This window comes from Perna viridis, chromosome 3 (genome assembly GCF_037379345.1).
Source record: "Perna viridis isolate PV_CMFRI_1.1 ecotype Kerala chromosome 3, ASM3737934v1, whole genome shotgun sequence".
Classification (NCBI taxonomy): domain Eukaryota; kingdom Metazoa; phylum Mollusca; class Bivalvia; order Mytilida; family Mytilidae; genus Perna; species Perna viridis.
In genome coordinates, this window is record NC_142447.1 from 1,365,162 (window position 1) to 1,382,380 (window position 17,219).

Genomic DNA, 17,219 nt, shown 5'->3' on the forward strand with positions numbered 1-17,219 from the left:
GCCTAAAGCTTTTTCAGGCGTAGCAGGAATAAGTACGTGACTTTACCGTTGCGTGAATACCTAATGAATTTATTTATCATTTACGTCGGGCTATTAAAAGTAAACGCTATATCATAATTCCTCCTGAATGTGAAGCTTCAATGCTTAATTATGTGTAGTCATTTAAAATTTATGCTGCATTTTATTTCTCTGGCTAAATCCAAAGTGAAAACAAATGCAATATTGACATTGTGATATGGTCATATAACTCTTATAACCTATAAAATATTGTGTTTTCGATAACCTGATCATCTAAGATACCAATTTAAAAAAACACAACAGATCCATGCTACATAGACGAGAGAAAATATCATATATTATTTCCATCCCTGACCAGGTCTCGCCACATAATCTTATTATATATGTCTAACGATTAGTGTAAAACATTACACTAAGGTGTAGTTGTTTTGTTTTCAACATAAACAGATTGAACACACATAATACAACTTAGTTTATTTTTTTTTACAAACGAAAATGTATTTTATTTTTAGATTTTTTTTGTTTTACTAAAAGGAGATAATTTCATGTTTTCTAGTAGGCGCTACAGAGCGTTATGTACCGTTATCCTTTTCCAAATGATGAATACCACATGTGATAAGAAACAACTACTTGCAGTAAGTATCAAATTTTGTACCAATTTATGTTGAAGTGAAACATATATATAGTATCAACTTGTCAAAAAATTACCACACTTTAACTTTGCTTTTGAAAGTCTTATTTAATTACAATGGAAAACGAGAATAGCGTGACGTATTATTCGCAGATATATCCTAATAACCCTGAAATAGTTTTTACAGAAGAAACAATATCTGGAATTGATACCGATGTTACTTCAGACAATACGAGCAACACTGGATTTAAAGAAACAAGAGAAATTCATGTCAGTAGACAAAGATGGATGATATCATTTGGAGTAGCTACTGCAATAAGTGTGTTGTTTCTAGTTTTAGTGATCTATTTTTCAGCTAGAATCAGTTCATCAGATGTAATAAAATCAGGTAATGGTGAAGTTTCACTTTATTTCATCTCATTCACTGTATCTTATTCTACCGGTGCATCTTTTCCATGCTCTCAGTTTTTATAGGAGTCCGAGTTGCTCCTTTACTCTTGTTACTTTAATGTTTTATTTTAGTTACTTTGTGTTCTTTGCTGTGATTGTCTGTTTTTCATGTATGGTCTTTGTCCCTACATTACATTCTTTTGATTTCCGCTAGAATCTTGGTTCTATTGATCACTCTTTCTTTGTGTGCTGAATACAAGCAGATCTGATTGGGGAAACTGTGCATTATGCAGTCAGGTTGTTGGTATTCCGATGGACACTGATTGTGCTCTCTCAAGTCAATTCGTTTTTTCTGCAGTTTCTAATTAAATGTCATGGATAAAAAAAAAATAAAGAGTTATCCAAACATGATCTGTTGCATGCATTGAATAATAAAAGTCGTTATGATGATTTGGCCGTAAATAATCCAAATTTGGAAGCTTTGTTAAAGATATGTGCCTGAAAATCCTTAGGCACCGACAGTGCCTGTTCGCCTTTTCTTAATTGATATGTAAAGTACTAGAAAATCACAGATTCCATACCAACATTTTTGACAAAATAGATTATTTTGTTATGGATATTCTTTTAAGTATTTGTGATAAAATGTAAGATTTTAATAAACGTAACAGGTTCCTTCAGAAACGCTTTTGTACTAGTGGTATCGAAATAACAATTTGAAAACATTTAATAGGTTTGTTTTATATAAAATACATCTAGTTATTTTTACGGCAAAAAAATAGTCTATAAAGAACATTCATTCAAACAAGATCCAACGGCTTGATCAACTACTCTAATTACATTGTTTTTTTTTAAAGAAAACGATTTTTAAATATATGTTTATTTTTTAAACCCCTTTTTGAAATATGAAATATTTGACCTTCGATTCTAATATGACATTCACCAAAGCTCTTTAGACCACAGCCATGGTAAAAAAGTGGTAAAAAAAACACATGACCACCATTTCTTCCAACACATGAGCTACTTATATTCATTAATATGAAGAATTAGTCATATTAGAATCGAAATAAATCACGGAAACTACATTGTATCATTGTTTTAGCGCGGGATGGCCATTTATGTCGTTATCTAAGCCCTCGCTATTGTTCGGGGTTAAACCAATGCGTCAGAAATGTTCAGCGCGTTGTAAAACAAGGATGAAATATTGCTTCCGTGATTTATTTCTTAATTGCATCCCTACCCAAATCCTAGGTCATTTGTCAGTAATACATAACATTAACTCCATAATTTATTGTCTATATAGCTCTTGACATTGCTACTCCAAAATCAGTCTCATGGTTTTGTAGTGACCGATCATTTTTAATACTGGGAGTTTTGTTAGTTTCGTCACTTTTTAATGTGTTTGTTTCTTTGTATTTCTCATATCTTTCATTGATAGAAATCGTTTGGTTACCGTGGATTTAGTAACCCTGTTGTAGAGGCCTGTCAGAGCTTGCTTTACAGTGTCTTTACGCTTGTTGGATATATTTAAGGTAAACTCAGAAGATATTAGTTATTTAGATTCAAATTATACGTTGGTGCTTTAGTTGCGTTTCACCATATCTGTGTTTTTTAAGCTAGGAGTTTCAAGTGTTAACATAGAAAAAAAAGGAAGGCCTGTCTCAGTTTTCCAATTTCAGTTTCCGTTATATGTGAACGATGTATTATCTCTGAAAAAAAATCATATTTTAAGGGAATACTAACATTCAGTCTACAACCTTGGTCTTGAATATAAAGAGACAACTATTTCGCCTTGGTTTCCTTTATACCTAGTGATTAACCATAACGACGATGGCAGAGGTGTTTAATTTGAAACTTTATGTCACATGTGATGCTTTGTAATCACAAATATAACATTTTACAAAGTTTAAAGTTGTGTTTTGATTAATTTCAATGATTGAAGAGAAATAAATAACACAGAAAGCATTAATCATTGAAAAAGGGGAGATAACTCTTAAATTTAAGCAAAATTTGGTTTCGTTGTTATGAAACTCAGTTTCAGAGTCGTTCATTGATGATTTAAAATAAATCTCATAATAATTGACATTAATAATAACAATGGAATAAACATTTTAATGGGATAAAATTTACCCTGTACCATCGATATCATAGGATCTGCCTTATTTTTACATGAACAGTTTCTTAAGTTGATATCTTCATTATAAATGTTGATCATCCCTGTTTAAAGACGTATACTAATGTAATGAGATTCCAAAGCTCTACTGTTTAAAAGCTTCAGTATTCTCATTTATTTATTTAAGGGACATGTTTATCTTGTCCTTGTGAGAATGGAGCAACGTGTACAGATTTTGAAGACAGCTACACCTGTGCCTGTGTACCTGGATACCGCGGAAATAACTGTGAGACAGGTAATTGAAGACATCGCTCGAATAGGTTCAATATAAAACACGAAGAGCAACAGAGAGAGAGAGAGAGAGAGAGAGAGAGAGAGAGAGAGAGAGAGAGAGAGAGAGAGAGAGAGAGAGAAAGAGAGAGAGAGACTATAGATATTATTTGAATCATCATTTGATCAGAGTGAATTACTAAAATACAATCAGCAAAACCGAAGAAAGTCTTGATTAAACGAGTGTGCAGGACATGTTTCGCGCACGAATAAAATGTTCAAGCGTTTTTGCTTACCCTACGGGTGCACCTGGTCCATGCTTCCAGTTTTTAGTGGAGTCCGAGTTGCTCATTTACTTTTCTTACTTTGTATGTATGATTTTAGTTACTTTATGTTCTTTGTTGTATATGTCTGTTTTCCATGTCTGGTCTTAGTCCCAGGATTACATTCTTTTGATTACCGCTATAACCTTGGTTCCCTTGAGTACTCTTCCACAAGTAATTTAATTGTACTTATTTACGATATCCAGTGTGTTGCCATATTTATTATATATCATTTCGTCATAAATTATTACTACTTGCAATATGAATAGTAACTCATGTGATCGGCGGATTGATACTCATATTGTGTTTTTTTTTGGCGGTAGGAAATCCGATAATGCAATTTTATGATTTATTATTTAGTTTGAATAGTCAAATTGTTGTACACAAAATGTTTCATTGATACTAGCTTGAGTGTGATACTTTATTTTAGATATATGATTCATTCTGTTGAAGAGTCATTCTTATTATAAGAGCAAATGCGCCTTAGCTTTTTTGAGGTTTATTACATTAAAAGTATGGTGTATAGTACGATATAGTAGTAAATCGTAATTTTAAAAGCTTCGAAATGAATGGAATAAATAAAAATAGTAAACGAGATTTTACGTGATTTTAGACATCGATGAATGTTACCCGACCCCATGTAGAAATGGCGGAACTTGCCTTGACAATATAAATAGCTTCACATGTGTCTGCCCTTCAGGATATAGTGACACTAGCTGTGGAACAGGTAGGTAAAGTTAATGTGTGTAATGATTGTAAGTTAACAAAAGAGTCTGGAAGAACCTAAACTCAAAAAGCCTATGAAGCGTCGTAGAAAAGGAGGCAATTGCATAATGCGTTTGAATGCATCTGATATTTAAATATTTTTTTATTAGGGAAGATGCTACTTGGACCGAAATTTTCCCCGTCATAAAACTTTGTACAATAATTCTTCATAACTCATACGATGAAGTTTTCAAGCAACGTACCAAGGTATATACATAGATTACAATATTTTATTAGAACTTTTAATTTATACAAGATTGTCTACTCTAGAAAAATAAGATACATCTTATATAAAAAAAGAAATCTCTGATCATTTGTTATAATAGTCAATAGTTATAAATGTAATTGTAAGCCAAAATATAACGGAAAAAACTGTGAATTGGGTAAGTACATCTATAAATCATATTTATACACACAAGATGGAGCTGTTTTGTTCCAGAATTGTACCATTATTAACAAATCGAAGTATTTTGAGGTTATATATATTTTATCCTTGTCTCGATTGAGTATTATAATATGTGTTTGCTTGAATACATGACATTCACACATGTATTTTTCATAAATTTGTATGCTAAATCAAATTGAGTTTTTGTCAATGAGATGTGATATCACACACCATTATCCGTCCAGGTAGATAAAGCGACCAAATAAAAGAGAATTCTTGAATACATGTTAATCTCAATTGATTTCCTTATCGGTAAAAGCCTGAAGCAAAATAAATATGCTTTTCTACAATGGAGCAATTAAATTTCAACAATTTGCAAATATGGCCAATATAAGACTGTAATGATCCGAAATGCCGAGGAATTCTTCAGCTTTCCGAGTGTTAATATTTATGATCTAGGAAATAAAACTAATTTTCTTAATTCAATCCTTTTTTCCTCAAGATCAGGTTAAAGTAAAATAAACCGTTTATATATTTCATCTTTGTAATAATCAATACTCAGTCTAATAAAAATTATTATATGTTAAAAACGATCTAGCACAAAACAAATCTTGAATAATTGTCAAATATATTTAATATCTCTAAATGAAGGTGAAGTAAAAATAAATATTTCGGATAATCAAAAACAGTCCTCAGTATTTAAACAATTATAAACAGTGTAATTCGATGTAAAACAATTACAAGTTTAACAACGAAATTTATTCTAAAGCTGAATGAAAATGTAGTTCTTTTACAAAGGACACCTTAACCAAAATGGTAATAGTTATGGAAACAAAATATATAAGTACAAACAGAAAAGGACACTACCATAGTTTACTAGGGCAATGAATGTGATATAAACCTGGTTAAGACCCGAACCTATAAAAACATTATTTGTTCAATTCAATAAACCGGAACTGTGTGTTATACTGAAGCTGCCATCACAATCATTGCACTGAAACCATACTACACAACCAAGTTCTTCAAATTTGACAATACTGCATACACAAGTCTAGTTGAATCCATACGTCATTTGTCACCGCGTGGCTTCAAACCAGCAGACTTAAATAGGAAATATGAGCGTGCCAGCAATGTCTGCTGTAATCATCTACTAAAATGAGCATGTTGTTTTATATATATTTTGTTTGAAAAACTTGTCTTTTGAAGCATTTTTTTTTCTACAAACCAAAATAAAACCTTAACAGTTATTATATCATTGGGCAGTTTTCAGACCACTTAATGCTTACATTAACTTCCCTGTATTAAACTTGATCCGATTGAACAGTGCAAAGAACAGAGTGGTCGACATTCACAGACATACATTCAATATTTATTTGATGTGACATGCATCAAAATATGATCTCCTATCCTACGTTTTAACACCACCTGTGTAAACTGTCTTGCAATACTATGCATCATGTATTAAATACATATCTAACGTAAACCTGCGAGTGGGAATAGCCTGGTCAGCGAAGGCTATATTTTACATAGCTCTGTCGGCTGAGTGGTATAAACATAATCAACACTATTGTGCAACAAAAAAAGTGGTTTAAACCCATAACAAAGTAATCAAGGGAACCAAGGTTTTAGCGGAAATCAAAAGAATATAATCCAGGAACAAAGGCAAGCCATGGAAAAACAGACACAAGCAACAATAAATATAAAATAACTAGAATAATACATACAAAGCAACAAAAGTAAATTAGCAACTCAGACTCAAATAAAAACTAGAAGCATTGTCCAGGTGCATGAAAACAAACATTGTGGTGTTTTGGTTTCCTCATTGCTCATTGGAGACCTATTGGTGGTCTTGAGCTGACATTGTTTAAAATTTTTGATCCCGTGGAATATATTATCCTTGACAAATTATCATACCAATTCTCGTTATGTTTATCTTAAAGGTAAAAATTACAGTCATTTAAATTATCTCTTTACGGACATTTTTGCCAAATTCAATACTTGAAAAATAATCTACAGATTCGAGCAGAAATCAAAAGAATGCAGAGATCAGACATGGGAAACAGACACACACAAAAGATCATAAAAAAAACAAAAACAAATACGTACAAAGAAACAGAAGAAAATGAGCAACTCGGATTCCACTAAAAACTAGGAGCAGTTATTTTCATGTCGTTAACGCTGTGGTTTGCCTCCCGAAAATTTTCCTCGACTGGACAATCCTTTCCATTTGTGACACTTTGTTTGTGTTCTACAAAACGGTTACCCAACCTCCGATAGATGTAAATTAGGCTTATGTATTCATAATGTACCCAACTTTACGTATATAATGAAGAGAGTATCCAAGCAAAAACCAGGCAGTGGGTTGCATATGAAAAATTTGGTTTAAAAAAACATCATCCGTTTCATATCATAAATGCATCCTGTCGCTAAGTTTAATGTTGGTTTTTGATTAACTGCAATAGTAAAAAGGCAAAAATCACATAGAAGGCATTGCAATTCATTGAAAAAGGGAGATGTTTTTGGTGTAAAATTTGGTTGCTTGAGCTATCCATTGTCGTAATAAAAAATCTGTTTACTATTTGACGTACATATGATATCAACATTACATTGAAACGAAAAATCAATGGAATAAAGTTTACCATATATAGGCCATATCATACGATCTGCCTGATTTTTACATTGACAGCATATTAAAATATCAATTTATAGTATCATTCTCTAGTTTTGATTGATCAGTTTTGTTTCAATCCTGATTTGGCCATAAATTTTAAAAGTTTTTTTTTTCTCACTTTTCATACATATTTTATTAAAACAAACATAGTATCTTCTTTTATAATATATCAGATAGTGCATACTCTTGTTTCATTCTCGTTAATCACAATCAATATTGTGTAGCCTATATTTTAATTTATTTAAAAAAATGAAAGAAATTGCATTTAAAATTTGGTACACTGTTACTATTTAGACATTTTTATTTAGTGATATAACGTATTTTCTGCTTTACGCGAGTGCACGAGTAATCGAAGGAACCAAGATTTTAGCGGAATTAAAAATAATGAAATCCAGGGACTAAGATACGACAGGGAAAGAGACACACATAAAAATGAACATGATATAACGAAAATAATACCAATAACGTAACAAAAATAAATGAGCACCTCTGTAGGGGCACGGTAGGGTAGGTGTCCTCTGCTTTTCTAAGAACATCCGGGCAATCGATCTTATAATTCATAAATCCTGCCCAATGAAGTAAACATTTCTAAAACAATTACAATTTGTAGTTCTTTCATCGGTTTGTTTGGTTATATGATAACGAATTTTTAACAATTTTTTTTATTTTTAGTGACATGTGCTTCTGGATGGAAACAGTACAACGCAAAATGTTTCATTTTTGTAAAGAAATCGAAAACATGGCACGAAGCAAAGGTATAAATTATCGTTACCATATATCATATATTAATAGATCTGTCTTCATATCCTCATAAAATCAATTATAAGATCAGTCGACTGACCTAACTAATCTTAACAAACTTATCTTTAAAATAAATTAGTCGACCTTAAGGAATTTTTGGAAATAAACAACATGATAATTTACAAAAAGTCATCAATAGAACCAACAATCTTGGGGATTCTACAAAGTATGGCCAATCGGTAAGTAAGCAAATGCAACTGTGACCATTAGAATAGGAACAACATCAAACAATGAAAAAAAGGTAGAAATGTATATACATATAAAAAAAAATAGCAAGTCCTCCAATGCATGGAAACCGGAACTTTTAAAACCAAACAGACATACGTTCTCTATTAGAACAATTATACATTGATAATTTGTTTTACATTTGTGCTAATTTTATGTCGATTTTGTCAAAGAAATATGTTTTATAGAAAGAGATCAATTGCTTCAGTATTGCAACTTCCTCAGTACTGCAAATAAAATAAAAAATGATTTAAGGCACTTACAAAGTTGATACGCACCTTCTTTGTTTACAATTTGCAGGATAGTTAAGGAAGTGCATTATTCTACTACGTAAAATAACAAAGTCATTAAATTCTACAATGTATTAAGCAATGTCTACATTAACGTCTGCTGGCGATTACAAAAAAGAAAACGAATTCACTTTCTTTTTAACAGTAATTCAAGGGAACCAAGATTCTAGCTGAAGTTAAAAAAAGAATGTCTAGTCATGGAAAACAGAAAAACACAACAAACAACATAAAATAACCAACACAACAATACACAGTAACAACAGAAAATGAGCAACTTGGATTCCACTAAAAACTTTGAGCATGGATCAGGTGCCCCGGTAGAGTAAGCGTCCGAAGCCAACGAATTGCTCATTTAAAGTCAAATCCAGGGTAAACAAAGAGGAGAGGAAAACTGAAACGTGTAGCAAATCACTTTTTATGGTGCTGATGGAAAAGGGGAAATGGAACATGGTAGAGGGAACATTTTACAATACAGTAAAATTGTAGTTATGATTCAGTTTAAAACCTCATTTTTTTCCTACAAACGTTTTATGATCGTCATCATGAACTTGTGGATCGTTACGATGTTTCTATTTGCATCACCAGAACCGATTTGTTCAAGTGTCATAGTGTTCCTCTCCTCTTTCGTCTACTTTGGATTTTTCTGTGAGGAGCTCCGCGGGTGTTTCAAGTAAAGTAGAGGACGCCTACCCCATCGGAGCACCCGATTCATGTTTTCAAGTGTTGGTGGAGTCTGAGTTGCTCATTTACTTTTGTTACTTTGTATGTATGATTTTAGTTACTTCATGTTCTTTGTTGTGCATGTCTATTTTCCATGTCTGGTCTTTGTTCCTGGATTACATTCATTTGATTTCCGCTATAATCCTGATTTTTTTGATTGCTATGTATCATATTAATAATTTTTTCAATGAATTGCATGCTTAGAACATCTGTCGCCAGAAGGAAGGCAGTTTAGTTGAGATTCACGACAAGGCAACTGACGTATTCTTGAAGAAGACTATTCTTACGTTGCCAGGTAAATATACTGTTCCACTGAGGCTACGTGTGTTAGCATGAGATAATCCTATCAGTCAATATGTTGCACTTAAATAATATTGGGGCTTTTATGGTGCAGAGTTCTTAGTCTAACGTTTTCCTTTTTTATATTGTTCTGTTCCAAAAATGTGTTTGTTTTTATAGGTGGTTGGCATTAAGGTAATATAAAACTTTGCAGAAACTTAAACCAATTTTTGATATTTTTACCTTCCAAATTTTATCATTTCAAGAAGGTACTATTTCCATGTATTCAGAAAAGAATCTTAATTTTTGAAATGCCTTATTCTAGAAATAAAAATAAATACATGCATCGTAAAAACTAAATGCACGTAGGGCGACATAATATATCGCAAACCTAGACACTAGTATATCTGCTAGTTTTGTATAACTCAATTGAATCAATGTTGTGTTCTCCGTAGACATTTTAAGGAATAACTCTATACTGCAAAAAAAATTACTAGAAGTTTACTTTAACTTGTACTGAGAATAAGAAGAATTTTAACTCTTTGCCAATGTCACTTTAAAGAATAGTGATATACCTGGAGGAATGACGTAACCATGCCTATAAACTAAATGCATAAAACCTAAGTGCATTGGTAATTGATTAAGGGATTTTAATACAGTTGTTTATAACATCAACAATACTATATTGCCAGGAAGATAGTTGCTGTTAAATGCACCGTATTTCCTCTTGTCTTTTTTCTAAAGGTAAATGTATTTTGCAATTATTTTCGCAGGGAATGATTATAATTTTTTCACTGGTGGAACAGACCAGCAGCAGCATGGATCCTATGTATGGGATCACAGCGGAATGTCTTTAAGTTTCACTGACTGGGAACCAGGACAGCCAGGTGGTGGAAACGAACATTGCCTTGTACTTGATTATAGAAACAACTACACGTTTCATGACTACCCCTGTACTCATAAACTTGGCTATATCTGCGAGAAACCACTTGGATAAAATAACAATATTAATAATAATAATAAAAACTATAAAATATTACAACTAAAATACACTGAAATAAACTATTTAAAAGTTATATTTAAACCTTATTAAAATGCCCTAATAAAGCAAACATATATTCCCTTCAAACAAAACCCTCCTTTTCCAGAACAATTATACTAATCAGCCGTGTGACATACAGAAAACCATATGGTAGAACAACCTAGAAACAAACGTATGTACCTTCCTCTATTCATGCAAAGGGTTCACCAACTTCAATATGATTCATTTAGCCTTCAACATTCTCCTTTCTAATAAAACAAGAAAGTTCAAATATAAAGGTTGCATCAGGCATCCCAATGTTTCAGCTTTCTAATGGAACCACCAAGGGTGCCGAATGGCCAAACCCACACAGTGTTACTTTATTTCGACCCAGTTTCATCCTGTTTGGACAATTTGGTTAGTGTCAGTTTCGTTAGTGTCTTAATTCTTTTAGGATTTTTGGAGCATTGAATTTGTAATTTTACACAGGTGTATAAGTGAATCCAATGGGAAAAAGAACAAATATGGTGCCACACAATAAATGTACCAGACATTAACATGAATCCAATTGTTAATGTAAGTAAAGATGATTTGAGGCCAAAGAAGACTAGTTGATATTCGACTAAATGAATATTTTTGTAAGCAATCGGTTATAACTATTGTTCGTGCTGATTATTCATGTATATACAATTAAGTGACTACCTATATATGTTGTATGTGATTTGTTGTCCGTCTGTTGTCCGTTTGATGTTTACAATTGTATTTTAATCAATTTCTCCTGTCATATGATTTGAATTTGTATATTTCTGTTTTCCTGAGAGACACGTCTTTGATATTTTACCATGAAAGCATTAGATTAAAGTACTTATGTTTGAAAAAAAAAAAATTAAATTAATGTGAATATGTGTAACTTCGCAAATCAACAGTGTATCAAGTGACTACTCGATTCCATTTACTGAAGAAACAGATGTTCTAATTTTAGTTCTTGGTCGAGTTGTCATCTCTTACAGTTTGTAAGAAATCGAAAGAAACTACTGCGAAAGGATATTCAAATCTCGCAAATCAAGAATGTTTGATATAATTACTGGTTTTTCTTCGTACCGTAATATGGACAGACAGTCAGTGACGTCCTATATATGTAGAATGCAGACAAGAACTATAAATGGCTAAAAAATAATCTGTCGGATTGGACGAAATTGGTCGACAGTTGTTTTTTTTTCTTTTGATATGTCGATGGATACGATTTTATATTTATTTATTTGTTTGATAATAATTAGACAATTATTAGCTATGTAGAAATGTATTAAGCTTTCCCAGAATAAAGTCTCACACATTATTCTCACCGATTGAGGCTTATCCCATGGCAACACGATGGTGCATCGTAAACAAATATTAATGAGCCCCCTCCATCAAAGGCATAGCCTAAAAACATTATTTTGGGACTTTAAAGTAACTTTTGCGTGGTTTCGGGATGATGAACTAAGTAATATTCTAGTTTAATGCTTACCGTTTTAAACTCTATCTGTGTCGTATAATATCTATTTACACCAACGAAGGCTACTTATTTTCATTTTGAACTTAAAAAAGGACAAAATAGATATTCCATAATTTTTTTTCTCTTTTATTTCCGCGTTATATCAAATGATAGATGATTTTTTTGATGATTCTGTTTGTAGTATTTTTAAAGTATATCGAAGTCTGACAAACGAAATGATGATTTATTCGTAAGTTAAATTTGAAATACTCTTTTTAAACAACAAATAAATGCAAAAAAAGGCAAACAAAGCCTTGATGAACATACGACAAACAATCACCAGTCACAACGGCCCCGAGAGTAACATTAAAAAAAACTAGTAATTTCTAGTACACAAATGTTTCGAAAGCTCCTGATTTAATTATACATTAGGGACCCATATTTATAATAGAAGATGCAACATGTAGATATCGCTAGGAATACGCAGAACTATAATTACCAAAGAGATCAGAATCGTTGTAGCTATTATATTTATCTCAAACACATGAACATATTGCAGAAAATTGTACTTTTGACTCTCTGCAATGTGCAGTTCTAATATGGAGCAACAGCTCAAACCCCCATCATTTAAACAGAGAGTACCCACCCATGCGAACCAAGATTGCGTTAGTCGTATAGTTTGGTCGTGAGGTTTCCTTGTCGGTCGATCTTTAAGAGTAGGCCAAGATATATGGCTGACTTCATAGCGTAGGAAGTGTCCTTTAATCCATATTTTGCTATATCCTTTAACTTTACATACAAATATATTGATGATGTGTTCTCCATCAACAACCCATCTTCTGGTAAATGAATAGTCAATATACCCGCCAGAGCTCGAGATGAAGGAGTCTACAAAAACAGCTTATTCTGCATCTTTTGGGACATATATCTCGAATTTGATACGGTGGTCATCTCATCACTACGAATTATGATAAAAGAGACGACTTTATTTTTAATACCATATTAACATATGGTGTTCACAATTGATTCGATACGCTAGAGCAAGTACTTATTTTAAGGTTTTATTGAAAGAGTAATCAAGGGAACCAAGGTTATTGAACGCCATAAATATCTGCGTTACAGACTCCTGAATCAAGGAACACAATTATTTCCTATCGGAATGTCGATCGTCTTATGAATTGCACGACGAACACACTGGACAACTATTCTGTCAATGCAAAATTCTAGAATTTTAAGAACGCACTGTTTGGTATATTTTGAAGATGATTTTGGAATCTTTTGTTGCAAAGTATGGACAATTTCTATCAAGATCTATGTACTTCATCCTGAATTTCAGTACTTCGTGACCTTTGAATGTTGCTCATAAAACAGCATATATTCATTTTTTGCTAGTGAAAAGTGTTTTCCACACACTTGACCAAATAACCATGAACACTGATGTGTTCAACGTGTCATAGTTTTTCTTCCCTTTTTCGTCTACCTTAATTACTCTTCCAATTATATTTTGTTTGGTGAAAATAAAGAGAATAGAATGTACCAACATTTGCAAAACAATACTTGTCTCACGTAATTTACTCATGAACAGGAATTTAGACAATTGTGATTTTTCCTTTCAAAGTAATATTTTGGCAAGAGATTGAAAACGAAAATGTGCGTATGGCTATTAGATAAGGACTATCTCCTCAAATAAACGTAACTCGTCATATTGTGCAAAAAATTCCGACATCATCAGTTATACCTTGTTTGTACCTTTAGCTCTTATTTTTTTCTGATATAACTGATTGAGTGAGACCAGAAAACTTTATCATTACAAGAAATTACAATTACAATCCTCATTATTAATTAGGTACACTCAACAAAAGTATTTGAAATTAAGATAATATTTCAAGAAAATATTCATTCTCTCCGAGGTAATTGCAAAGCCCAAATGTTCTAGAGATGTATAACAAATTAAAGGTACAAACGCGTTTTACTTGCTTAGCATGATACATTCAAATTTCGGTTCAAAATAGGAGCATACAACGAAGAGGAGCATACAAAGAAGAGCTTGTCGAAACTACGCGGATTTTTAACCATTCTTGATTTCTTACAGTTGAAACAGAGTTATGTTGCAACAAGTTTAAAGTCATCATTACAAAAGTTTCATGAACGTTAGCACTAACTCTTGTTTCTTTTAGGTATATATATATGCACCTTAAGAAACAATTTGGTCACGATGTCATTGTATTCGTCCCCTCTTTCGTTTATCTCGCAGGTGTAATTTTTTTAACAACTCGACGGTTTTTGTCTAGAAAACAGGGAACACTAACCCTACCGGTGCACCTAGTTCATGTTTTTAATTTTAAGAGTATTTTGGGTTGCTCATTAACTTTTGTTTCTTTGTACGTGTATATATTCTTTCTTGTGTGTATATTTTGAAAGTTTGGTCGTTATCCTTGGATTATACTCTTTGGATTGCTTCTTCTCTTGATTTCCAATAAGATTGACAAGCATCCCTCAGGTTGGAGCATGTCTGCCTATAAAATATGGTTGCTACATTTTCTTGTATATTTTAATTTAACTGTCGTCGCTCCGAGCTTATGTGTAAATAACTATTTATTTGTGTTATTAGTTGTTTCTTGTATGATTTGTGAAAAAAAATAATAAAAAAAAGGTTGCTTCCCCGTTCTTAGCAGCAAATTTGGACCCTTGAGTGGTGGATATGGGGCCCCCCACGACATAATCGTGTGAATTCTCATGTTCAAATAGGGAGTTATAGCCGCGTATTCATAATGTTCGTAATACATGGAAAATACATTAAGATCTATCTATCTATCTATCTATCTATCTATCTATCTATCTATCTATCTATCTAAATTAAATTCAAATTGAGAACTTTACGTGAGTTTCATGTAAGACTATTATTCAAGGACAATTTCTGTTGGAACGAAACATGTGTTTTTCGGGTGTTCTGCAATAAGTGTTTTACCGCACTCTTGTAGGAAAAATTATGCGTTCAGTGCATTATAAACAAGTGTGAATCATATGGCTGATAGTGCATAAAAACATTTGGCCGATGACTTCTGTAAAGCTGCATGTAAAACATGACTGATGTAGCATGAACAACAATTGATTTAAACATGCGCAAATGTGAAAACATGGAAGCGCAAATTCAACATGCGTGTAACAAAAGCAAATGAGCAACTCGGCGACTCCACTCAAAACTGGGAGCATATACCAAGTGCACTGGTAGCGTAAGCGTCCTCTGTTTTTCTAGAAACACCCACCGAGTTACTCATAAAAAGTCGAGCCCTGGGTAGACAAACGAGGAAAGTAAAACTATGACCCGTTGAATAAATCAGTTTTCATGGTTCAGGTGGATACACCATAACGATCCACGAGTTTATGATGACGACCATAAAACTTCTGTAGTGATGACTTTAATCTTGTAGCAACATAACCCTGTTTAAGAAGCCTATTTGTTAGAGTTCTAGCGCGACACAAAAAGTCTGCGTAATTTCGGCAAGCTCTGATACCACATATGAGTTGTGATATGAACACTCCATACGCAGGTGCTAGTGTCACGGATGAAAGGAAAGTTGACAATTCTGAATGAAAAATCATCACGTTTGTCGTAAAGTTTGGTCAATAGTTTTCCTTTACAATCGATTTCTAAGTTTAGGTCAAGATATGAGGCTGACTTCACAGTGTCTGTAGTATCCTTTTTCGCAAGTTCTGTGAGGTATATGCGATGTATCAAATCCCCGAAATTAGGATTTTTTTAAGGATAATACGTCATGGATGTAGCGGAAACTCTGATTAAAGGATCTAGCCAAACGATATTCTTTCTTTCAGATCAGATCAGCTATAAAGTCAGGCTCATAAGAGTGAGGAATAGGTCAGCAAGTAAAGTTTGTTCCCATTGAAATTCGACCGTTTGTTGAAAAATGCGTCCACCACAATGGACAAATAATGTTTTAAGTCGGGATTTTAACTGCGTATGGGGGATATAGGTATACAGTGTTGAAAAAATCATAGGTTGTAATGCAATAATATTCAGATAATAGTCTTGAACTTGCCCCTGAAAGGCAAACATGCACATATTAATTTAAAATTATCTCAATAACAATTATTGTCACTTTCAAAACGACAAATACATGACGGATGGGGGATATAACCAGTTACTAGATACGTTTGTAATTTAATCTTTAGCATAAATCACATTTTTTGCGTATCACGTAGGTTTAAAAAAAAAGTTTTTCTAAGATTGCATGCCATTTTGTATGGAACAGCAAATAAATAAGAGTAATCAAGGGAACCAAGGTTATAGCGGTAATCAAAAGAATGTAATCCAGGGACAAAGACCCGACATGGAAAACAGACTTACACAAGAACATACAGTAACTAACATCATACATACAAAGTAACAAAAGCAAATGAGCAACTCGGACTCCACTAAAAACTGGGAGCAAGGACCAGGTGCACCGGTAGGGTAAGCGTCCTCTGCTTTTCTAGAAACACCCAAACATCAAAACAGTATTTGATTGATCTAATGATAAAATGAACCAACGTTGGTATACTGGTTCGAAAATAAAAACATTATCTAAAACAGATTCTGGAGTCTGCACAACAAAGATATGAGCAAATTGAACCAAAAGCACTTCCTCAATATTCATAACTTGCCTTTTATTTAACTTCCATTTTTATATGTAAAAATCCTCATTTCTGAAGTAAATTTATTTTCAGTTCATTTTTTTCTACATTTTTCTACAGAGAACTTTTAATATGTATCCATTTATAAGACTTATAAATCAGTTATCAATAAAGTCAAAATATTGCAATGTACTCTTTTTTTTTACCTCTTTTT

At 32.7% G+C, this 17,219-nt stretch overlaps 1 protein-coding gene across 2 annotated transcripts; it reads left to right on the forward strand.

The window, feature by feature from the left end:
* Positions 1 to 690: 690 nt before the first annotated feature.
* Positions 691 to 10,954, forward strand: LOC148620588 (perlucin-like protein). 2 transcript variants are annotated; one of them, XM_088574268.1, is made up of 5 exons: positions 698 to 1,037; positions 3,337 to 3,444; positions 8,236 to 8,318; positions 9,804 to 9,894; positions 10,652 to 10,954. In XM_088574268.1, the coding sequence occupies exons 1-5, from the start codon at positions 767 to 769 to the stop codon at positions 10,873 to 10,875; spliced, it is 777 nt and encodes a 258-aa protein (XP_088430394.1). In that variant the 5' UTR covers positions 698 to 766; the 3' UTR covers positions 10,876 to 10,954. The 2 variants fall into 2 exon arrangements, with proteins under 2 accessions (XP_088430396.1, XP_088430394.1); XM_088574270.1 differs by lacking the exon at positions 3,337 to 3,444 and having other exon boundaries at positions 691 to 1,037.
* The last annotated feature ends 6,265 nt before the right edge of the window (positions 10,955 to 17,219 follow it).

Bases quoted from the DNA above. Each gene is read 5' to 3' on its own strand.
- LOC148620588 (XM_088574268.1), top strand. From the start codon at position 767: ATGGAAAACGAGAATAGCGTGACGTATTATTCGCAGATATATCCTAAT. The intron at 8,319-9,803 runs GTATAAATTATC...TTGCATGCTTAG, and splicing joins AAACATGGCACGAAGCAAAG to AACATCTGTCGCCAGAAGGA. The intron at 9,895-10,651 runs GTAAATATACTG...TTATTTTCGCAG, and splicing joins GACTATTCTTACGTTGCCAG to GGAATGATTATAATTTTTTC.